The 23,123-nt window shown below is 57.9% G+C and overlaps 1 protein-coding gene across 16 annotated transcripts in view; it reads right to left on the bottom strand.

The window, feature by feature from the left end:
- The window catches only part of NCOR2 (nuclear receptor corepressor 2), a 260,683-nt gene that overhangs the window by 39,196 nt on the left and 198,364 nt on the right, over positions 1-23,123 (bottom strand). For all 16 annotated transcript variants that reach the window (XM_030024273.2, XM_030024281.2, XM_030024280.2 and 13 more), the window contains exons 18-21: positions 14,930-15,072; positions 9,220-9,367; positions 5,969-6,524; positions 558-678 (exon numbers count right to left, since the gene is read on the bottom strand). In XM_030024273.2, the coding sequence (XP_029880133.1) occupies positions 558-678; positions 5,969-6,524; positions 9,220-9,367; positions 14,930-15,072 (968 nt within the window). The remainder of the gene's footprint in view (positions 1-557; positions 679-5,968; positions 6,525-9,219; positions 9,368-14,929; positions 15,073-23,123) is intronic.

Genomic DNA, 23,123 nt, shown 5'->3' on the forward strand with positions numbered 1-23,123 from the left:
CCCTGGAGTTACCGGGGTGCTTTCTGTCACAGCCCAAGCCACTGCACCAGGAGGAACCATCAGCCTCGGAGAATACATGTTCTTTCAGTACGTGGCTACTGGATAGCCAAAAAGGGGGACCAAGCAGACCTTCTCAATGAGGAAGAGCATAAATGCTTCAAGCACATGACATGAAGAGAAGCGCAGGGCTGGGAAGGTGCACACTCGCTTTTTAAAGCAACGGGAGGCAGCAGTCATGTGGCAACGAGAAGCTTTTTCTGTCCAGACCTCCCACGACTTTCTGATAAAAGAGCTCAAGGGACATCCAAACGCTGCTGGCAGAGCTGCTCCACCAGCTGAGAGCACGCTCTGCACAGAGAGCACCTTGCCTGCTGGGGGGCTCGCACCGCTCAGGCACAGATCTCTGCAGATCATGAGCTCGGTCATCCGCAGGGATAAGCACATCCTTGCAACCCCGATGCACGCCACGCAGGAGATGCAGCCTGATGGAAAAGCATGCACGAGGCATAAGTGGCCGCCGTGCTCCCAGTCCCGTCCCTTGCTGGTGGGGTACTCACGATGGGAGGGATGGCAGCAGCACGCTGCTTCAGCTGTTTCAGGTCCAGAGGCTTCTGCGGCGAGGAGTTCAGCCTGGCATCGCTGGTGGTGTTGAGCAGGCTGGGCCGGGGGGACAGCAACCTGGACACAAAACACGCATGTCAACTGGGCAACGCCATGGACAAGCTCCATGTCTCATCGGTCCCCCATGCCCTGCAGGTCGTGTTTTATGCTGCTGAGCCTAGAGGACATCCTCTTCATCAGAGAGGAGCGTGCTGGACCACTGCTCACTGCTGGGAATCCGGGCTCTTGAATACATTGTGCACTCGGGCTTCCAGCCCTGCAAGCTGCTGCCCCGGCCCCAAACCTGTTTAGATGGCAACTACCACTCCAAAGATCTCAGCATCCACCACAAGGATGCTTGTCTGACAGGAGGTTGCTCAGCAGGAAAATCGGCCACGCTGCCCAAAGCACAGGGGACCCGCAGCCGCTGGGGAGGTGTCTCAACTTCGACCTTGGTGGGCTGCAGGTGCCCCTGGGTCATTCTGGTCTACGAGGGTAGGCTCAGAGGGGAACACAACCCAGCCCAGCAATGCCCAGCTAGCAACTAGGGCAGCTTTGCTACGGGATGACGAGGCCGAGGGGAGGCGGAGAGCAGGATGGGATTCAGCTCCTGCTTTCCAAAGACAACCCCCACAGGGCTCTGTGCTCAAATGAGACCATTACGTCTCGCTCAACAACCTCTCGAGCCCTCTTTCCCTCATCCCCTATGCTAACCATTTCTAGCAAATCTGCTGTTGTCCAGAATAAACCCAAGGGAGAACTGGAGCCCAGAGCTGGGAGCTACGGAGCAGGGTGACAAGTTCAGATTTCATTCGGGCATCACGCTACTCTCTGGAGCTCACACGTGGTGCTCGCCTGGCGCTTGGGATCAGCCTCATGCCCCTCCGCGAGGAGTGTCTTTTATCAAGGTGCTAAAGCCTGGGCAAGCCCCAACGTGCACGTGGCCAGGGTGCTCAGATCGCTTGAAAGATGAGAGGCTGGATTTGGATGGGATTTGGTGTTCAGCCCAGCAGCTGTGCAGCTCTGCACCCTCACCACCCGCTCTTCCCCTTGGCTGTTTTGAGTTGCCTGGTAGAGACTCAGATGGCCGCGCTGAGCCCCTGTGCAAATGGTGAGAGGTGGGCGTCTCCATGGTGCCACCGAAATGGGGTGGGGATGGAGGCACACAAAGCCCATGGGTCAAGCCCTCAGTGTGTCCAGCTCCTGAGCTCATGCCGAGACCCCGGGGACCACGTCTCTCCAGGCCATCTCCACCTTCTCTCCCTCCCGACTCCAATTTGTTGAAGCCAGTTCATAGTTTCCAAGCTTTACAGCTTGATTTGTTTATTTTAGCTGTTATTTCACTGCTCTCTTCAGCCTATAAATTTCAAGGTCATTCCATGCTCACCCTTGGATGAATAAACAAGCGTGGCGGGGCCATGTGCGGGGAATAAACTCATCACGGTGCTGGGACTGCCCCAGCCCTTGCTCTGCGCAGTGCCCAGCATCGGAGAGGAAGGGGACCCACCTCTGGATTGCGACCGGGGTGCTCTGGTTAGGCACCCAGGGGAGACCAGGCGAGAGGCAGCAAATCTGAGCTGCTCCCCAAATAAGTGTAACGTTGTCTTGCCTGCGTAGCCACATGGGTGTTGTGAAGCCATGCTGTGGGGGACGCGGGGCTCCCGGAAGGGTGCAACGCCCCAAAGTCTGCTGAGACATATGGCTGGGGACAAGGGCACCCAGCACTTGCTCCCGAGACCTTGACACCACGCTGAGCTGCAGCACCGCTCTTCTGGGGCTGCCGAGCTGGGGAAGGCCCATGTTCACAGCACGCTCTGCAGCCCTGGCTGCAATCCCCCGGCCCTTTGGGCTCTGATTTTACCCAAAAGAAGCCAATCTCTTATTATTTTTGAAAAACGGCAATTTTTTTCTGGGCAACCCTCATCTGGGAGGCAGGGCAGCCAGCGCAGGCTGCCAGCCAGCTCGGCTCCCGGTGCCGGCAAAGAGTTCCTCTCCTGCCACTTCACCCCCGATGCCAGCGCTGCCAGGCCGGTAACACGTCACCCCTGCACTGAGACGGGTCCTGGTGCTCACCAGGAGGTGACCAACCTGGCAGCGCTGGCCCAGCTCCATGTCACTGTCACTGCTAGTGGCGCGGGGCAGATCTCAGCAGCCGCGGTTGCGCTCAGCACCGCTCTCCTCCTCACCAGCGATTCTTGAGGGACATTTAGCTAAACAGTCTGATTTTCCAGAAACTGGCAAGCTTGATCAGCAAGCGGGGTCCTGCCAGCCCTGGCAGCCCCTGGCAGAGCAACCGCTCCAGCGGCCACCCCGTGCACTCGTGGTGCTTGCAAGAGATGCATTTAAGCACCCTTAAGGACCCTTTAAGCACCCTTAAGATCCTCAGGTTTCCTAAAGCCCTCCAGGATCCTGACACTTAGGAAGCCAGAGTCAGTATTAAATTCATCAATACGTAAACTGCGTAATTTATTACGTCCCTCCCAGCAGACCTTGCGCAGGACACAAGGCTGTTGGGTGCTTTACTCTGGAAGTCATCAGATGAACAACCCTCAGCATCTCGTATCCAGGCGCTGCCAACCCGGGGCCTCCCAAACCCAACCACCAGTTCCTAAACATGGGTGATGGCGTTGGGAGGGATGGGAAAAGGGTTGGAGCAGGAAGGGGTCAGCATGGACACAGCTGAGCCTCGGCAGTGTGGAAATATCCCCTCCCAGGCACAAAGTTTTGGGGGTGACCAGGACACTGTGTTCCCCAAACTCCTTCACCTTCCACCAGAGACGGGGACCAGTTTCATTGCCAGATGAGCCAACACACTGCACGTGACCCAGCCAAACACAATTCCTTGCACACACAGTGACTGTGCAAAGGTGATGGCTACCAGATTTCCCCAATGCGCTCCCCCAAGCCAGGGCTACGGCATCAACGCGGTGCTGGCCCGGCACAGCCCTCGCACCTACGGCTGAGCCAGCGATGGGGACGCACAGCGCAGGGGTGGCTCGGTGCAATGCTTACAGGCAGATGTCTCCTCTCCATGCTGCAGCTCTGCAGTGGGTGACTGACTGTTCATGGCCTCCCTCATGCGTCCCCAATCTGGCGCGACCTCCCACTGAGCTGCAGTACTGGCAGCACTAGCAGCAGCCCTCTTGCAGTGCACACTGCATGGAACCACAGACAATTAGCTGCCTTCTTCAGCTTTGATGAGTAAAGGCTGCGCCTCCTTATCCCGGACTTGTCTTGGCTAGTGTGAACTGCAGGAGGACCCAAAAAAGGCTGCCCCTACGTCTCACGCCAACCCTGCACCCCTTCCCTCTCACCGCAGGGACATCCCAGCCATCCTCCGTCCCCTTCTGGGAGATGCCGCGGATGGCTTGGTGCTTTTACAAGCGCAGGGAAGAGCACCCACGCCCCGCCGGCGCTGGGTGGGCGGGCGAGCATCGGGTGATGCGGTGATGGGGCGGCTCACGCGGCATCTCGGCAGCCTCGTCCTGCTCATCGCGAGTCACGCTGCAGCAGCGGGGCTGCGGTAACCGCCTGCGAGCGAGCAGCCCTTGGCCGGTGGGAAATGCAAGGGAGCGAAGCTACACTGGGGAAGCCCGCTGGGAACATGACGGTGCTGAAACCTCCAAACCGGCTGTGGACCGATCCCGTGGGTGCTCCTGGGGCTCCCAGGCTGGGCAGCGCCAGGCACCGGCGTCGACTGCAGCTTTCCCGTGCCGGCAGGCTCTGCTTATCACCCGCGCTTCACTGCCGCACCGGATAACAGGAGCGGCCCGGGAGCTGCGGGATGCCTGTTTAATGTTTAATATTCCTGGAAGCTGGTAACTGTTTGACAAGCGAGATAGGCGCTGACTCAGCGAGGAGCTGGGGATGCAAAAGTCACTCCCAAGACGACTCGCTCCTTTGCTGCTGGGAAGTCAGTACAAGCCACTGCTGTCCTGTTTTTGGTTGGGTTAACATTAAACTTGAGGAGTGCAGCCCCGCTGGCCTCACTCTCCCTTGCTGGGAGGTTTTCTCCCGTCTGGGAAGGAGGAGAGGGTGGGGAGGGGTGGTGCTGGACTCCATCCACCGCCGGAGAGGAGCACCGCAGCCAAGAGGCCTCAGCCCTGCCACGGGGCCGGGGCCAGCAGCATCCGCACCCCTCGGCATCGTCAGCGCCGCTTCCAGCTGCTTGGCAGCAAGAGGGGCTGCTCCCCTGGGGCAGCCGGGCAGCGCGGAAGATGCTCCCACATGAGCAGCGCTCGCCCACTGGCTCCTGCATCCACCACAGGGAAAGTGTGGAGGCCATTAAGAGTGGTGGAGACACATGATGGCTCCCTACTGCCTTGTCCTGTTGCTTTGCTTGGTTGGTTTTTTTAAATAGCCCCGTCCACAGCGCTGCATGCAGCCCGCCCAGCCTGGTAGCACCCATCTTGCTGCCAAACTGCCCCCTGCAAGCCCACAGGAGGGATGCAGGATGCAGGACGCCAGCCTCCAGTCCCAGCCCAGCTCCGAAGCAGGGAGGGACTGCTGTCTCTACGTACGATGGCACGGTGGACTCAGGAGTCCCACCTGGCCCAGGAGCCAGCGTGGATGGAAGCAGGAGCCATTAGAAAAATCAGCGCTACAAAGACGCATGTATTCATACGTATTCTTTAAAAACCAGGAAACCTCCTCCCCATTTGTGAGGCTCTTGGGTGGGGAGGGCTCTGTGGGAAAAGCCAGGAGGGGAGCAGGATGTTTCTCCAAGGACGCCAGTGTTTCCCCTCCCTGTTCCAAGAGCCATCCATGAAGGGTCAGAGGTGCCCTCAGCTGCCAGCCCCAGGGGCGAGTGGAGGGCTTGGGACTGCAGCAGCTCAGGTGAAGACCCGGTGGCATGGCCCCGGGAAACCTCACACAGCCCACACTGTTCTCCTCCCTTTATGGCCAGGAAGGATAATTCACCCCTACAGATCCAAGCAGCATCTCCGCCAAGGGAGCAACTCGCCTCCTCTCTGCACTGGGAACAGGTCCCTGAAGTGACTTCTCTCCTGCCAGCGCCGACTCAGACAGAAACCGTTCCCAACCCTGGATGCTGGCACTCCAGCCTGCGCCTCTGCACAACTCTGCTGTTCCCAAGGGCACGTCCCGCTCCATTGCGTCACCCAGATGGGCTGCCACCAGCAGACACAGTGGCTCTGCACCCAACACCTGCTCACGGCCATTGCCCAGTAGCACCCGTACGTTGGGACATCGCACTGCCCGTTGTGTCATGGCCCCTTGGCAAGCGATGGCCAAAGGCTCACAGCTACGTGGGGACACAGCAGGGCACACGTGGGCACTGCGGCATGCAATGGAGATGCTCGTCTGGCCCTTGGGCTGTGCGCTTGCCCACCTCCGTCCCCGCTCCTACCTGCTCTTGTCCACAGCATCCTGCTCATCCATCTCATCCGCGCTGCAGGTCGCGCTGGAGTCGCTGTCGGGGTTCACCCCAGGGCCTTTACTGCCTTTATGGCTCTCCTTCTTCTCAGCCTTGGGCGTCCCCTCTGTCCCCACTGTCCCTCCGCTGCTGATGCCGCTTTCCGCCTTCTTGTCATTCCCCTTGTCCTTCTCCTGGCTGTCTTCGCTCTCCTCCTTCTTCACCTCGCTCTTGCAGGGCTCTTCACTCACCTTCTCCTCCGGCTCCTCCGTTTTCACCACGTCCACCACCAGGTCCTCCTGCACCTTCTCCTCACTGCTTGGCGGCTCGGGAGCTGCCTCCGGAGGAGGGCTGGCAGCAGGAGCGGGGTTGGCGGGGGGAGCGGGGGGAGCGTCGGGGGGTGTTGGAGCCTCTTCCAACTTGACTGCTGGTTCTGCGCCGGAGTCACCTCCTGGCCCGGGTGTTGCCTTGGCCCCGTTTTCGCCTCCTTCTTTCGCTTCGGGCCTCGGCGAGGGAATGCTCTCTGTGTCGGAGCTGTTATTTACTGCAGCTGAGAAAAGGGAAGAAATAAAAATAAGGATCAGCCCGAGATTCTCGCTTCCCATATCGCTGCCTCCACCCCCTCCCTTGGGAGGAGAACGCCCTCGTTCCTCCGAGGGGGAGATGATCCCGGGGCTGGGAGAGCTGCACCGGGATCCCCAGATCCAGAGCCTACTAAGCAAAGGGATGCTCTGGGGGCCTCTTTGCTTGCCCAGCACGACAACTGTTGTTAACCCCCACCCAAACGCAAAACCACATGCCCAAAAGCCTGGAGACTGAGTGACTGGGAAGCTGGATTTTTGGGGAAAACCCTGGCTGCTGGTTCGATCTATAGGACTGGACCTGCTCCCTCCTTGCCCTTGCACCCATGGCTCTGGACCAGCTCTGCTCCGCCAGGACCAGGCACCTCGCTGGCACCCTGCTTGCTGACTTACGTCGCCTGTGTCCCTGGCTCTGCCACCCCCGGGGCAGCTGGGGACCATACCAAAACACTGCGTGTGTTTGTTGTTATTTAAGCCGCCAGTGGCAGAAGAAAGGAGGTCAGGGTCGGTGAAAGGAAAGCGCTGCCAGTGCTGCGGGACAGGTTAATTATTACATGGAAAGGATCACTCTCAAATCTGCCACCAGCTTGAGGTGAGCTGGAAGCATGAGCGTCCATGCACCGGTGCAGATGAAGGTGCTGTCGAGAGATTGTTTCTATGGCTGGGGAGAGGATCATTCCCTCCAGGCCTTTGCCGGACAAACGCAGCCAGGGCCAGGAGCACCAGGAGACTTCCACGGTCCCATCTCAGCACGTCCCCACCAGGCAGGGCTCTTACGCTCATGCCCAAAGGCTTCTTCATGTGCATCCCTAGACTTGTCGCTCTCCATAGCAGCACAGACAGCTTTCAAACGCTTGCGAGATGAGTACACAGAGGTACTGTGTCCCAAGAGCTGTACGCTGGAGCACATCCATCCTTCCTTGGCAGGAAAATGCGCCACACTCATCAGGAATCTCAGCCTTCTCCAACCTTTACTCACTTGCAATCAAGCAATGAGGGGTCATGTCACCCACACAGGGACAAGGTTTATAGCACTTTTGGCCAAACCCTCCCTGACTGCCACTTGATGCTACTCTGAATGTCGTGCCGAGCCATCCAACCGTGGCTTGTCCCAGGCTCAACCAAGCTCTAGGCTCCTGCGCACTCCCTCCAGATGCTGAATCCATGGTCTACACCATAATCCCCATGCCAAGTCCCTCTCCTTCCCCCCGTCCCTGGCTGGCCACATGGCCCCTCAACACCAAGCTATTGCCTGAGCATCCCCAAATGTCACCCCAGAGCCAGGGGCCATCTCGTGCATAACACCACCCTGGCACTTCTCTAGTCCTGACATTTCATCCCGCCTGCTTACACCTTTCTTCAGCTCCGTAGCCCACCCCAGCAGCAGAACAAGAGATGAGGCTTGGAGTGTTAAGGCTCGGGAGCATGTCAAGAGATCCATCTCTAATCTCAAAAAGCCATTGTTTCCTCTTAGGCACTCTTACAAAGAGCAATAACTACCTTTTACTTTATGCCTCTGAGTCACGTATCACCTCGCACAAAGATTTACCTGGAATCTGCCTTGTAATGAGTCACTTGCAATGATGATTTGAAAAGATTTCCCATTTTCAAGTCCCATTAGCCTGGGTGCTAAGGCCAGGAACCAGCGTGGTGCCAGCAGTGCTGGTTAAGTTATTAAATTACTTTGACAGAAGTCAAATGGGCCTATTGTTGGAAAATTACGCACATTTTCTCCAAACTCGCTGCCGTGCTTTCTAAGCGATAAATAGCTGAAAATTGTCACTTGCAAGTTGTTTCCTTTCTTTGGTATGGCTGGGAGGGAGGAAAACACTGCCTTAAAAGGGAAAGGAGGAGGAAAAGACCCACCAAGGTACACCAGCCTCGCCAGTGGGAGACCGCGGCTTCCTTTGCCTTTGCTGGCAGCATGGGCTCCACTGCCTGGGGCAGCAGTGGCAGTGATGCCCTGACGGGACAGGAATGGGCACATTCAAACCTTAGTGGGTTATCCCTCCTTGAGCGCATGCTAAGCTCCTCCAGAGCCTGCAGCGGTGGCTATCTAACCCCGCCAAGCACGCAGGGACCCCCTGAAGGGGGAAAACACCATGAAAAGTGGTTTACAAGAGCATGTAAGTGTGCCAGGCCCCAGTAAGCTGGGTGCTCTAGGGAGCGTGCGCTGATGGAAACTGGAAACCAAAGGGCTTGCTCTCCTCCTGGGCGAGAAGAAGCCGCTGGGACCGCTCCAAGTTCCAGGTAAGCCCTTTATGTGCAGCCTCGATGTGGGGGCTGAGGAGCCCCTGGGCCACGGAGGCTCCTGTAAGCCTCCCCATGCCCCCCGGGATCCCCGTAGGCGCCTGGCAGCCACCAGAGCTCCTGCATTGCACGACCTTCCCAAAATAAACATCCCTCCAGACAGACACGGGAGGAGGGCGGTGATCCAGGGCACTCCTCTCAAGCATGAAATCTAGAGGCATCCAAAATGCCATGAGCATCTCGTGCTGCAGGATGCCGTCACCTCAGTGTGGCTTTGGGGTGACAGACATGACCCCCTGCAAGCGCTGACATTTGCAGCCCCGGAGAGGCCGTGCGCGGTGCCTCTGCTGCAACTGCACAGCAAAGCCAAGAGAGCTGAGTGCATCCCCCCACCGCAGCCCCCCGCCGCCTCACCTTCCGCCTCCTCGGCCATCTCCTCCTCATTGCCACTTGTCCCCGACACCTCCATCTCCTCGTCCTCAGCTGCCGGAGGGAAGGCAGCTTCTTCGTTTTGAACGGCGGTGCCTTTTTTCTTCTTTCTCTTGGCATTCCTTTCTTTCTCCTGCGGAAGAGGCAGAGGATGGTGAGAAGGAAAGCCCACGGGGAGCCATATGGGAGCAGAGAGCACCGGTCCTGCCCAAAGGGTCAAGAGGGATCCTAACACCACCATGGCCCCCTGCCCAGGGTAAACCCTCTGAGTATCAGTCCTCGGGACCGGACTTGCGTGCTGAAAGCCCGGCAGTATGGTTTCACCTGCCCAAAATCTTTGACTGCCGTGCAATGGCCAGCCCAGCTCCACATGGAGCTCCAGCCCAGGCAGTAGTGAGCCCCCGAGGGAGGGACGGCACAGACGCGTGGACAAGGGACGCGCATGCAGAAGTCACCAGTGCAGGGCTAGCAAAAGCCCAGTGGTCCCGCGTCCGCTCACTACGGATGTGCAACGTGTTCATCCTGTGCATTTCCAGGTGCTACCTCCAGCTATACAAACGCGTGGCCATGGCTTGACGCTCATCTGCAGATAACAAAGCTGACTCCCCAGATATGGACCAGCCAACATTTTCGCGCACCAGCTTTTGTGTCCCCTACAGCAGGTGCTGCCAAAGGACTTTGACTCCCATGCCGGGGAGGCTGTCACCAGTGGGCAGTGGGGACGGTCCGTGCGGCATGGCATCCCAAAGGTGAGCTGCCTGGTGCCCGTCCTGCCCGAGACAGCCCCGTCCCGCCTCGTCGGGGCACGTGCCACAGCCACGAGGGTGCGGACAGCTGCTCCCTCCCGCCGATCTAAAGGAAAAGTCTCGGCTTTGCTATTGTTTCCTGCTCTTGTTGCTTGAGTAAATATTACCAGTAGGAACAGGCCCATCATCTCCGGCTCTCCCTGCAAACCCCACATGAATGACGTGTGTAGGACGTTTATTTACATGGATGAAAAGATAAAGCCGTGGTGGAAACGTTAACTTTGCTGCTGGATCTCTGCGCTGGGAAGAGCTGGTCCCCCCCTTCCCTCCCCCCAACTTTTCAATCCTTTAAAAAACTTCCAGATAAAACAAACAAATACAACTGCCTTTTGCTTGGAAACGCTGCTTGCTCAAAATCTATTTTTATCAAACTGGGCAGGAGAGAGGGAAAAAAGGCACTTGAGAAAGGGCTCTGTGAAGGCATGGAGAGGCGGCAGGAGGAAGGCAGGGCTCCACGGTGCCTTCACCCCATCCCAGCAGCGGCAGCGATGCGCCGGCACTGCCAGCGTTCGCGCCTCTGCCACGGCAGCAATGCAGCAACCGCACATTTCTGTCTGAAGCAGCAGTTGCCCATCACGCTAATGCGGTGACAAAGCACCGACGTTACTATGGCAAAGACTTCTCTGCCTCTTACTCACGGGTCCGTGACTCAGCTGCAGGCAGGAGCAAGCTCCTCTCTGGGGAATTAGCCGGGAACCAGCCTCTGCCTCAGCACCCTACTTGGCCAGAGCCGGGGGGCCGGCGGCTGCCGGCAGAGCGGAGCAGTGAGCTGCCCCAGGGGCACTGCGCATCCCTCTCCTGGCAGACCCCACTGCTGGTATTTAGGGAAGATGATGTGAAATCCAGGCAGCAGATCCTGGCTACATCTGGAGATACGTTTAGGCCACCTTCTCACCTCTTATGATGCCAACAGCTCTGTCTGCCTCGTGCAGCCTTGCTCCCGGCACCCGGCCCAGGAAAGAGGACCCTCTCTCCTCTGCCTCCGAAAGCAGCCACAGGACTACCACGTCTGACACAGGATCCTAACCACAACTGTGGCAGACATGGAAGAGTCTCTGTGAGCCTTTCCTGGGACTAGGTGTCTCCCATCATCATAACGTACTCTTAATCCAAGTGATTACCATCGAGGCCACGGGAAGGTGCCAGGATCATTTGCTATGGGCACTCTGATGCTCATTTTATGCTACCCCAGCCCACAGGGTCTCTGCTCTCTAACTGCCACCAGGTATTTTTGCAGGAGCATCCAGGACTTGGTGCCACTTAAGCAGTCTGCCTCGCCAAGACCACTGAGGAGACACGCTGTGCACAGCGAGGACACTGAATCCTGCATGAGGGGTCACTCCATGCCTGCTCCTCTACGTTGTCCTCCCGGGCACCTGGTCCCCAGCCAGCCCTACCATGCTGACTCCCAGCCTGGCAGGGATGGGCAGCTCTTCCCCCAGCTCCCCTCCTGCCATCCCGGGTGCTGGGCACTGCCTCCCACCGCTCAAGTTCACCTGCACCACCTGTCCTAGAGGAGGAGCTGGAGATGCCACCAGCCCTCAGGCACGACATCTCTCTGGCCTTCTGCCTCGCCAGCAGAGCGGCCGTCTCGACAAATTTGGCCTCCCCTTGCACTCACCACCTGACACAGCAGCAACAGCCAAAACAACTTCCAAACCTTGCTACCGACATGGAGCCATCATGAGTACCTACCACCAGCATCAGCCTCAGCCGGACCTAAGAGCAGGACTAGGCAGTCCCAGACTGGTGTGACATCATGATGCCTGTTTGAGACCGCACCAGGACTAGGTCCAACCACAGAGTAACTCCCGTGCTCTGCCGCAGAAGCAGCCAGAAGCAATGGTGACCCCGCAGGCAGGACCTCTCTGCCACCGCGGTGAGGAGGGTCTCGGTTCCCCACCCTGAGACCAAGGCTCTGCACCAAGGCAAGGCAGACTTGTTCACCCTCCAGAAGAAGTCACCAGGCTGTCCTCCTGAAGCAGCTTTGCTGGGCGAAGCCAGCACCACCCAAAAAAAGCAAGAAATTGAAGAAATGTTGCTCAGAGAGGTCCAAAGGATTGGCCCTCCAAGCAGGAGCAGCAACCAGGACCGGCCCAGGGGTTAACTCGCCCATCGTTACTGCACAAGTCAAAACAAGCCCCAGCAGTCACTAGACCAAAGTGACAACCACACCGCAAACAGGTCCTGGTGAAAACAGTGCTTCATCTCCAACTGCTAACAAAAAGAGCAGCTCTGAGGACACTGTGTATCCCAATGCCCTGCTTTCCTTAAATGCCAAGATTAAAGAGCGCAGCGAGCAGAAGGTCAAGGCTAAGTGACGCTGATGCCTGGGACACATCTGAGCTGCTCGGCAGCAAACCCAAGCCAAAACACACAGCAGGGCAGATAAAGCGAAGCCTCAAGGTGGCCTGACCCTGCCCCAGCAGTAACAGGCTGCCTGTCCCGTGGTGCAGCTGGCTGGCAGGGACGCCCCAATCCATCGGGGTGCTTGCAGAGGGAGGAGGGTGAGGATCTGTGGCATGCAGCCCCGTTGAGCCAGGACCACAGTGGGATTCCCCTCCTCAAACAGGCTGGAGAAAGGTCTCCTGAACGCTGAGCAGCTCAGGGGAGAGGGGAAATGGGGCTCTGTGTGCTGACACAGCCCATGCACAGCTCCCCGGCCCCCGTGTGCTCTTTCCCCAGAGGAGAACCTCCCCAGTAAAAGGATGGGTCTTCAAATTAAAACCCCGGACGCCGCATGTGGGAGTGTATGGACCATGCGGGCTCTGGAGAGGTGGAAAAGGAGCATCACCATGCCAGACACCTTTGCCTGTTGCAACCCAAGCCCTTCTTCCTAATGCTGGATGCTCCCTGGACGCTCAGAGGGAGGGTCCCCTCATCCCCAGAGCTCCTCAGGCTCTGGCCAGCCAGGGTTCAGTGTGCAAGGGGACAAGGGGCTGCCAAAAAGCCCGGCCCCATCCCACCCAGCACCGTCCCAGCACGGGGAAGGGGGACATCCCGCTCCGCACTGTGCTGTGCCATGTTTTGGGGACGGAGGGACCTTGCCAGGCTCTGCTTCCCGTCCCACACCAGTCACTGCCGCCTGCCCGCAGCACCTCCGAGTCGCCTGCACGCTGCTGAAACCCGGTGTCACAGCTACCTGGAAGAGGAGGCTACAATATTAATGAGCCCCATTTGGGAAACGAATGAGATCTGCTAATTAAGTTTACTCTCATTAAGCAAGAGGAAGAAAAGCAGAGCCACTGTGTTTCCCCACACATTATCAGCAATAGCTGTTGGTGGTGAGGTCAGGGAATAATCAGGGGATGTCATGGCAAAACTAGGCGATGCCACGCTGCCTTGCCACGTGCTTCCTCCGTAGAGGTCACGGCTGACTACCGAGTATAGGATGAGATTTGGAGGCTCGGTTTGCTTGGGAATATATTTAGGAGTCAGGAAGGAAGGTCTATGGCAATTTAATCTCAGTTGTTCTTTTATTTTATTCAGCTTTCTGGCATCTGCTGTTGCCACAAAACAATAGAGCACAATAAATAACAGCTGAACGTTCATTGTTCTTCTCCACAACCGAATCCCATAGCCTCCAATGCTCAAAAAATAAAATGATGATGCTGATATAAACTGCAAGTGAGAGTGAGCAATTAGACTGGAGAAGTCTAGCGGCTGCCTTGGAGGGACGGATGCAGAGAAAAATGTGGTTCTGCAGAAAAACACTTCCGTGATATAATTTCTGCAACATTAGGAAGCAGAGTAAATTAATATACACCGGCTCCACTGCCAGCTAAGCTGTATGATCTTATTTCAGATTCTCCCTAGTAATGAACAATGGTATCTTTCTAACGTAACATTTTATATTCAGAGGGCTTGATGCACATTTCGTTCCAGTCTTTATATCAGTTTTGGGGTCTTTTATATAGTTTGTTTGCTTTGTTTCTAAAAACAATTCGGTGAAACATGGGAACACAGGAGTGTCTCTGTGCATAGAGAATTAATAAAAAAGAATCGCCGATGTCTTCTCTTTCTCTCATTCCTATAGACTGACTAGGATATTAAATTCCTGGGTGAGTCATTGAATGTTTTCCTGTCTTTCTTTTTACTCTTGCTGTAATAGCTTGCTTGGAGAGATTCCTGCATTGAACATTGTCCTTTGCATTTTCAAAGCACCCCTTGGGGGTTTAGCCATGTGAATTCTATTAGCCAGAAACTGGGAACCCCAGGATACTCTACAAATGAAATAATTATAATCCTTAGTTGCTCTTAGCAGTTCGTCCTACCTCCAGATCACCAAACAAACCCTGCTTCATTCAGACCCTGCACAGCATGCCAGAAAAGAAGCAGCATTATCCCCTTCTGATGGGGAAACTGAGGCACGGAGAGATCTGCGCATCCGCTCGCAGCCCTAAAGACAACCAACATCCATGTCTGGACCAGCCTTTCCTCATGTTGTCCTAAACCCCTGAGTTTCTTTGGGGCAAACTGGCAGTTTACCGGGTTAACTGCGGTACCTGCAAGGCGCAGAGCTGCGTGGCCCAGCCAGGCTCTCTGCTCGCTGGGGTGGAATGGCACAACCTCGCCGGCGTCAAAGTATTTGCGCAGCTGGGACTGAGCTGGCGTCCTGGCCAACGCACCGCAGTCCCGCTCCTCCTTCTGCTCCTTATCTCCCTGCGTACCAGCCACGCTCCAGACGCCCAGGCATCTCCCACACAGCAGCTCTCCCTCCTCCAGACCTCCCAGAGACAAATGGGTGGACAATCCTTTCCTGCACCGCTCCCCAGTCCTCAGAGCTTTCGCTCCGAGATGATAAAGACCCCCCTTGGCTGTGGGAAGCATGCAAGGACTTGCTAGGAAATATCTACGGTGCCCGGTGCAGGTTGAGACGGGGCTCTCACCATTTTCAGTTTGTGCTGCTGTAGAATCTCGTCCAGGTTCTGCCTCTTCTTGTAGTTGAAGTAGAAGTTTTTGCACTGTGACACGGTCTTGGAGCCCACCATCCTGGCAATGGCTGACCAGTTCCGCCCATGCTCAAGGAGACCTGTGGTCGGAGGAGGGAAAAAGGAGAAGGGTTTAACACCAGATACGCTCGCACAAGGGCAGCATTATCCATGCAGGATGGGAAACATCCTCTGCACAAGCCAAACTCCACAGGAACAATATGGTCACTAGCACCCGTCTAAAAGGCTTCCTAGGCAAGGGGATGACCTATGAGAGCCTGTTTTTCTTTCCAAGGGGAAAAAAGGCACTATGCTGACCATCTCCGGAACAAAATGTGTCCCACAGCCACATCTCGGCCAGCCACCGGGTAGTCAGGAGGGCAAGTGGTACTCCCTTCCCTTTGAGATGGCTGCAGGAGGTGTTGGCAAGCCCAGGAGAACTTGGGACAGCAGCTCTCAGTCCCTACCATGAAGCAAAAGCTTTTCCCACCCTCCTGTGCCCCAGAGATGACTCGGACCGGGGCGACAAGGCAGTTCAGGGAGTTGGAGCAGAGAGTCCTGTTACAGACAGGGAGGAAGAGCCCGGGCAGGGAAGTGGCAGCACGCAGGCAGGGAAGCCCAGGTGATGTCCCAGGCGGGGAAGAGGCGTGCCGGGCGACTAGTGCTGATTGCAGGCTCATGAGCAAAAGTGGCTTCCCAGGTCAGGCATCACTCCAAGGTCTGGCAATCCTGGCCAGATGGTGCCACCCGAGCATGGGGCTCCTGCCAGTGCTGGGGCAACCCAGTAGGGTGGAGGAGGAAGAGGAGGAGGAAGGAGCGAGTCAGCACCCTGTGTCCTTGCGGTCTCTGCAGGGGTGTCTGGGCACTCCCGGTCCCGCAGCTGGAGGTGGGAGTCACAACCGCAGCCCAGGGACGGGTGCAGGGGCACCCTGGTCCCTCCATCCCAGGCTCCCGGAGGTGACCTGGATGAGGACCATCCAGGCTTTCTGGGAAATAAAGCCTCTCTGTCTGCAATCCTTCCCGGTGAGTGGCTGGTCCTTCCTGTGGTGCCTGGTGGGACCGGAGCTGCCACCAGCCTGCAGGACACTGCCGGTCCAGCTGGGTTGTGCCGGTCCGGCTGCCTCCTGGCTGCTCACGTGATGCCACCGTCAGGCCAACAGCTCCCCTGGTCCTCCCCTGCAGCTTGTGTAGGGCACGGGACAGATAAACTATGAGCCCAGGGGCACGGTGCTGCCACAAAAGGTGACTTCAAGATGAAAACAACCAGGGAATGAACCTGCTAAGACCATCTTCCTCTTTTGTCAGGGGTTTTTCTGCCCAGAAGCCACCAACCACAGAGCTTAGGAACAGGCACTGCCCAGGCATCTCCATCATCCATCCCCAAACCCCTCCCCGGTTGCTCTGACACCACGAGGCTTGGGACCGCAGCAATTCCCACGTTAGGACTCCCGCGTGTGGCTCTGCTTGTGCCTGGGAGCCACGGCAGCTGTGCCCCAGCCCCGCTGCCAGCCTTCAGCCAAGCTGCTGCCAAGTGTCATCTCTGAGCCCCAGCCTAGACCTAAGTGCCAGCCCAACCCCTTCTTCAGCTCAACAACAACCCCCCCCCCCGGGAAGGACTGATCTCAGTGCAGCCACAAGCAATCAGGGCCCGAGGGACGCACCTCCGGCCTGGATCCGTGCGCCCGTGCAAGGGGAGGGCACGGCACGGGGGCTGTGGCTATGTGTGCGTTGAATAGACAGCACCACGTACCCCAGGAGAGATGAAATCTCCCTCCCTGCTTCCCAGCTCCTGGAGAAAACCAGCAGTACCCAGCACAGCAGGAGTTAACAACCAGCCGGTGCCTGTATCCTGCTCTGTCCCAGCACCAGGGCTTATCAAATTGCACGTAAGAGGCAGGCATCACACAGCGCTGAGCACCACAAAAGGCCGCGGCAAGCCAAGAAACAAGTTTCAGCTTTAACTCTGCAACTCCCAGCCTCATTTCAGCCAAACCCACGACCTCCGTCACCCCGCTGGCAGGCCGGGACTTCTTAAAAATAATAATAAATAAAAAAAAAAGGACGTCCGGCCACCAACTGCGAGAGATAACGAGCTGGGGCGGGAGTCCTCCCCCCTCAGTCACTGAAGGCTGCAGGGGAAAACAGGACAGTGCCTGTGTCACAACCCGTCCCCTGTGTCACAACCCATTGCTGCCGTCCAAAGCAAACAAGCGGCTCGGCCCCCTTTGCTCATCGCCGTGCCGGTGGCCCTGCACCAAGTGTGACAGCCGGGGCTGGAGCCGTTTGCTGCGCCCCGGGCAAAGCCCCAAATCACACACGCCGCTGCGCTCCGGTGCTTCGGTGGGCGAGATGCCGTACCGTCCGGTGGAGAGAAGGTGGACCTGACACGGCAGAGCCCGGGCCGGGGGTGACGGAGGCGACGGAGGCCAGCGCGAGCGGTCCCCAGCATGGCGTGACCTCTGCCAGCCACGGGCAACGCCAGCTCCCGGCTGCTCTTTCCCCTGCCCAGGCTCGCTGCTCCCCTGCCCACCGCGGGGCTGGGGGACAGGGATGCTGCCGGAGGAGCTTGCAGCTGGCCGGGCAGGTGGCCGCATCCGTGCTGGGCTCATGAGGAGGAAGCTGCCTGCAGCCCCTGCCTGCGGGACCCAGCAGGCAGCCCAGCCGCTCTTCTCTTTACATTAAAAGCAGAGCAAAACAGCAACACCTGCTTCCCCACGCTGTAATTATCTGCACGCTCAGGGAGGGACCAGCCGAGACACCCCGGGACAAGCCGATAAGCCCTCGGCTCACCGGGCACCGCGGCTCGATGAGCTCCGCCGGCATGGTAACCCCCAGTCCCTGCACCCCGCCAGCCTCCGCCCCGCGCTCCCCAGCGCGCCAGCCCGCCTCGGCACCGCGCGGCCCTTCGTTCTGCAGCGCAACTGAAACTATGACTAACTGAGTTATCAGATCTTAACGAAGGCTGCGCTCGCTCGTTGGCTTGGGGCGGGGGCTCTGGACGCGGGGTCTGCCCGAAGGCACGCAGCCACACGCAACCCTGAGGTTAAACCCATCCTTTGGACCCCAACTTGGACTTACATGCTCCGGGTCCGGCTCCAGCGGGCAGGGAGCGCGCCCGGAGCGTGCAGCGGGCGGGCTGGGAAGGACGCGGGCGTCGGGGCACTTCTTCAAAGCCCCCCCGGGCACGGCAACCCGCTGTGAAGCGCTGCGAGTGCTCCGCTCACACCCTCCCCACGCATTTTGCTTTCGCTCCCTCGCAGCAGCCGGAGACAGAGAAGAAAGCAAAGCCGGTTCCTTAAATCCTGGGGGCGAGAGGATTTCAGAGCCATGGGCGGCCGAGAGCGGAGAGCGAGCGAGCGAGCACCAAGGCTGGAAACCAGGTCACAGGCAGGAGACTCCTGACCCCGATGCCAGAAGTTGGTGGGAACACATGCTCCGGCCCCAGCGCTCTTCCCTCCGGCGGGGCCGGCGAGCGAACGGCGTCCTCCACGCTCCTCCCGCTCGCTCGCCGGAGCTTTCCAACCGGCTGCAGCCGCGGTTGTTAAGGTGGATGGAAGCGCCTCCAGTATTTTCTCCCCTACCTCACCTCCTCGCTCAGCAGCTTGGGGCTACGGGGAGGCTGTGCAGTTTCAGGAGATGCCCGACGTTGCCAAGAAATAATAATAATAATTTGAAAAAAAAGAAAAAAAAAAAAAGGCAGGAGAAAGGCGAAGGGGAGGGAGCAGCCAACCGCGCGCCGCAGCTCTGCTCTTGCCAGCCCAGGGACGGAGAGCCGGTGCCGTCGGTATGTGGCGGAGCAGCGAGTGAGCTCTAATCTGTTCCTCTGGCTGACCCGGGGCTCGTTGCATCTGAATGTGACCTCTAGACAGAGCATTAATAACGAACGTGGCGCTGACCCAAGCTGACAAGGGGTGCGGCCGCTTGGCACCCGCTCCCGCCCTCCCTCTCTCACTTTCTGTCTCCCTCGCTCTCGTCTGAATGTCAGCGGCAGGGGGAGGGATCCAGGAAAACAAAGCTTGGCTAATAGTTTCCTCCGCTCTCAAGTGAATCAAAGGCGCTTTTCTTTGGGGAGGTGCACGCCGGCGAGCCCAGCACCGCACCGGTGGGATACCGTGGCACCCCGGCACACCTCGGCCCTGCGGCCGCTGCCCTGGCGGAGGAGGGATGGGGAGAGGTTTGGCATCGGTGTCACCATGGGCGGACCAGGGCCTCTGCTCCGGTACCGGCAAGCAGAGACTGGAAGGAAGAGGAGCCCGGAGAGCGCGGTAGAGTGCTCTCGGCATCTCGGAGCACAGAGGAGAAACCCGGAGGGGCAGCGTGTCGAGCGAGGGCCGTCAGCTCACACCCCCTCGGCTCTCTGCAGCTGTGGGTTTTTACCGGAGCCGTTCCAAGGCTCTTCGGCACGGCCGCCCTGCTCCACCCAGGGCTCGGCAAGGGCGGGGGGAGCCTGTAAAAGGGTCCCTTAAAGGGAGCTCACGTGGATTAACAGATCAAGGTTACAGGGGAAAAACTAAGTGATCTCACTCCCCTATGCCCGATGGTACCTGGTGCGATCCTCCAGCCCCTCTCGCACCCATGTACCCTCTTGGGAGCGGGGATGGAGGCGGTTCTGGCTACAGCACTGCCAAAACGTGCCGTAACCCCATCCTGGAGAAAGACCAGCACCACGGAGTCAGTGACACCACCCAACATCCTGACAGTATGGTCAGCATCGCTGAGCCGAATTACCGCATCGCACCTTTCCCCCACCTATCTTGCGGTGGTTTGCAGCACGTGGGAGAACCGAGGCACAAAGAAGGTGAGTAACTTCTCCAGGGCCGCGGAGCCAGTGGGTGGCAGAGCCGGGCGAGTGTCGGGCTCCTGACGCTGCGCCAAGGAAAGCAGCGGGGACGGTGCGCGGGGATCGAGCCCACGTCCCTGCAGGCACCGGGGGTGTTGCCGGAGGGACCGTCGTGCAGGCAGCTAACTCGGCGTGCTCTTGCCGTGGCGGCAGGCGCTGCTCTCCCTTCCTTGGGAAGGCGACACCAGAACCAGCCTGCTGTGCTCCCGATGGACCTCTCCTTTGGCAGCTGGATGCAAGCGTGTCTCTGACATGCCCCACGGCTACGAGGGAGCTTGCAGCGAAACTCCCCAGCAGCTTTCACGCCCATCGTGCCATGTCTCCGGAGGGAGGCAGTGCCACCAAACGAGGTGTGGGTATGGAGTTGGGATCGCCGGTCAGCTCAGCTCTAGTGCTATCTCCCCGCTCCGCTGGCCCTGGCTGGGGACCCTCAGCTCCCAGGTCTCTCCTCCCGTGGAACCGGTTGCTGGACCGCTGCATTAACCCGACACAAAAAAGTCGAGCCCCGTGCCCTAACCACGGACCTGCCCGGCTCTCCCACTCCTACCACAACCCTCCTTTTGCGCTGCATCCCCATCCTTTGACCTGGGAGGGGATGGGAAGCCTCTCCCTGGGAAGTCGGCTCCCCGAGAGGTGCTATCCCCTCTGGCCTGGCCAGGGAAACTCAGGTCTCCAGCGCAAGGCAGCGTGTCCACGCACAGGAGCCACTTGCGGCGCGCCCAGCTCTCTCCCTTCACCTGGTTCATATATTATTCCTGCTCCCTTATTGTTGAAAAAATAACGCTCAAAATTAAAACGTAGGCTGTAAATTATAGTAATTACCCAGCAGTTCCCCCTGACAGGCCTTTTGTGTTTCATTCACTGACACTCACTAAGCAAATCCTCGCAGTTTGCTCCTACACGCTCAAGAAACGTTCAGCCAACGGTAGCAGAAAGCGCAGCTCTGGGGGGCACGGCGAGCAGCGGCACTACGGGCACTATCCAGGGGGTAACACCTTGGCTGAAGAGCAGCAAAGCCCCAGCCTGGGATGGCGGGGACGGGATCGCAGCCGACCACAGCCTCTTCCAGGGCAAGCGTGGCCAATTCACGCCTTGGATGCAGTTTTGCCCTCGTAGCACCCAATCTTCCCCATCTCAGTAATTTCCACCCTGTTGCTTCATAAGAACTTCACGGCAAACACACGGCTTGCTCGGAGCGGGCAGATGCTGGTGCTCTGGCCGCAGTGATGGGTGCTGGGGACGGGCAGGCTGGGCTGTCCTTGCTCTGAGCAACCCTTGCACCCAGCCTGGATGGGGGGCACCCGGGTGGGGGACCCTGAGGCACATCCCACCCCAGGGCCAACAAGAGGGACAACATGCAGCAACCAGCACAGCCTGCAAACCGGCTTCTCCACCCCACATTTACTACCATCAGCAGGTTTTTACAGCAGTAAGTATCTCTGACTGGAGAGACGAAGGGAGGAAGGTACGGAGCTGCCGGCTTCCCAGCATCGCCTGCACCGCAGCCAACTCCTTGTAAGAGCAACAGCTGCCCTGCCAGGAAGAAGCGATGGAAGAAAATGCGAAGACCCACACAGACCTACCTCTCCCCCAACTTCAGCCAGCGGCTCTTCAGAAATAATGCAAACCCCAATTAGGGCTGGAGGAGCACACACTCGTGCGTGTGTTTACACATTTGCTTGGGCTCCAGAAGGATCCTGTGCAGCGAGACAGCACGCTGAAAGGCAGCTGCATTCAAAAGGTGATGGGAGATGGCTGGCTTCTGCCGTGGGCTTTCCTGTCAGTGGGTTTGGCTGTGTGTTAATTTGAAGAAATCAGTATTTTAAAAAAAAATCCACTTTATTTTAGTTTTGTGAACAGAATGGGACTGGGAAAAAAAATGGTTCAGGTCAGTCCAAAACTCATCGTAGTTTCTGAGTTGGTTGTTGGCAGAACTGAAAATCAGTCCTCGAAAGAATACATTCTGTATCCAAGGAAATATTTTACATCTACCCAAAATGAACTATTCAGGAGTCTTCATGGGTTATTTAACTCTGTCATCAGCTTTTTACATTCGTGCCCAACCCTCCTCTGCCTCATCATGCCGACTCCATCCCGTGGCCTCTCCATCTCCTCAGCCTGGGAAAAGGCGTAAAGAGCCCGAGGTTGGCTGTGCCCGAGGGCGAGGAGCAAAGAGCCTTGGCAAGGTGAGGAAGGACTTCAGGTGAGCAACAAACTGCCATTTCCAGGCCGCTTCTTTTCAAAGAACAAAACCACTTGTTAGACACCAGGGGGAAAACCCAGAGCCGGGAGAGAACAGATACCAGACTTTAAAGACTAACAAAGGTCATGCCGAAACCTCCCGGTTCATCAAGTTCAGCTCCAGCGCTATCACGGCTGCTCCGCAACACCGGGTGCTGGTGGCGAAACTCGGCGGAGGGGCTGGGGGGGCAATAAACCCACCCAGCTGCTCCAGGTCGGTGCTCACCCGCTGCTCGCAAACTCCCTTCCAGCCTACCTTTAACTCCTGCCCGCGTGGGCTCCTGCCAGCGGGTCCCCCAAAGGCAGGAACTGCCTAAACATTGCCTTTTAAGGAGCAGCCCCGTCCTGCTGCCGAAAGCCTCCGCGCCCTGCCCGGCGGCAAAGCCAGGCAGAGCAGTGGGTGCTGCCCGCTCCCTGGCTTGGGAAGGGAAGGGGGGAAATCCTCGAGCAACTCCGGTTAATCAAAACCTCCTGCCTTTAGGATCACGGCCATGGTGCAAGGAGGCAGTATCAGATAAACACGCTCCCCCATCATTATACCAATCTCTGCACATTTTGACAGACTAGTGAATCAAAGTTTATTGCGTAATAAAAGTGTCATTAAGCAAGAACTTTCCTCTCACTAGGTTTTCGTTCCCCTAGTTAACTTTAATAACACGGTACTCCCCTTTATTGTCTCTCCCAGCAGACACAGTCCTGCCTCCTCCCGCTTGGAAACTCTCTGCGCAGCTCTGCGACTGTGGAGCAGAGCAGAAGGCTTCGGCGTCTCACTGTCCCAGGGCTGTTTTCTCTCACCTCCCTGAGCAGAAATGACACAGGGTTTCATGCCACACACAAAAAAGCCAGGGGTGGGCGGCAAGGCCAGACTGATCTCCCGGCTGGCGGGTGCTGGGAGCAGAGGTCACCATCCCCATCTGCCCAAGAACCCCAGAGTGTTAGGGCTGACTTTCTGTAGGACTCACATCTTGCTTGTTTAACTCCCCGACCCAGCTGGCTGTGGGCTCAGACTGGTACCAGTACGGGGGAAGAGCGCGGCTGGAGCGGCTGAGTCCTTACGGTGAGGAGGACAAT

The sequence above is a fragment of the Aquila chrysaetos genome, chromosome 9 (genome assembly GCF_900496995.4).
Source record: "Aquila chrysaetos chrysaetos chromosome 9, bAquChr1.4, whole genome shotgun sequence".
Classification (NCBI taxonomy): Eukaryota; Metazoa; Chordata; class Aves; order Accipitriformes; family Accipitridae; genus Aquila; species Aquila chrysaetos.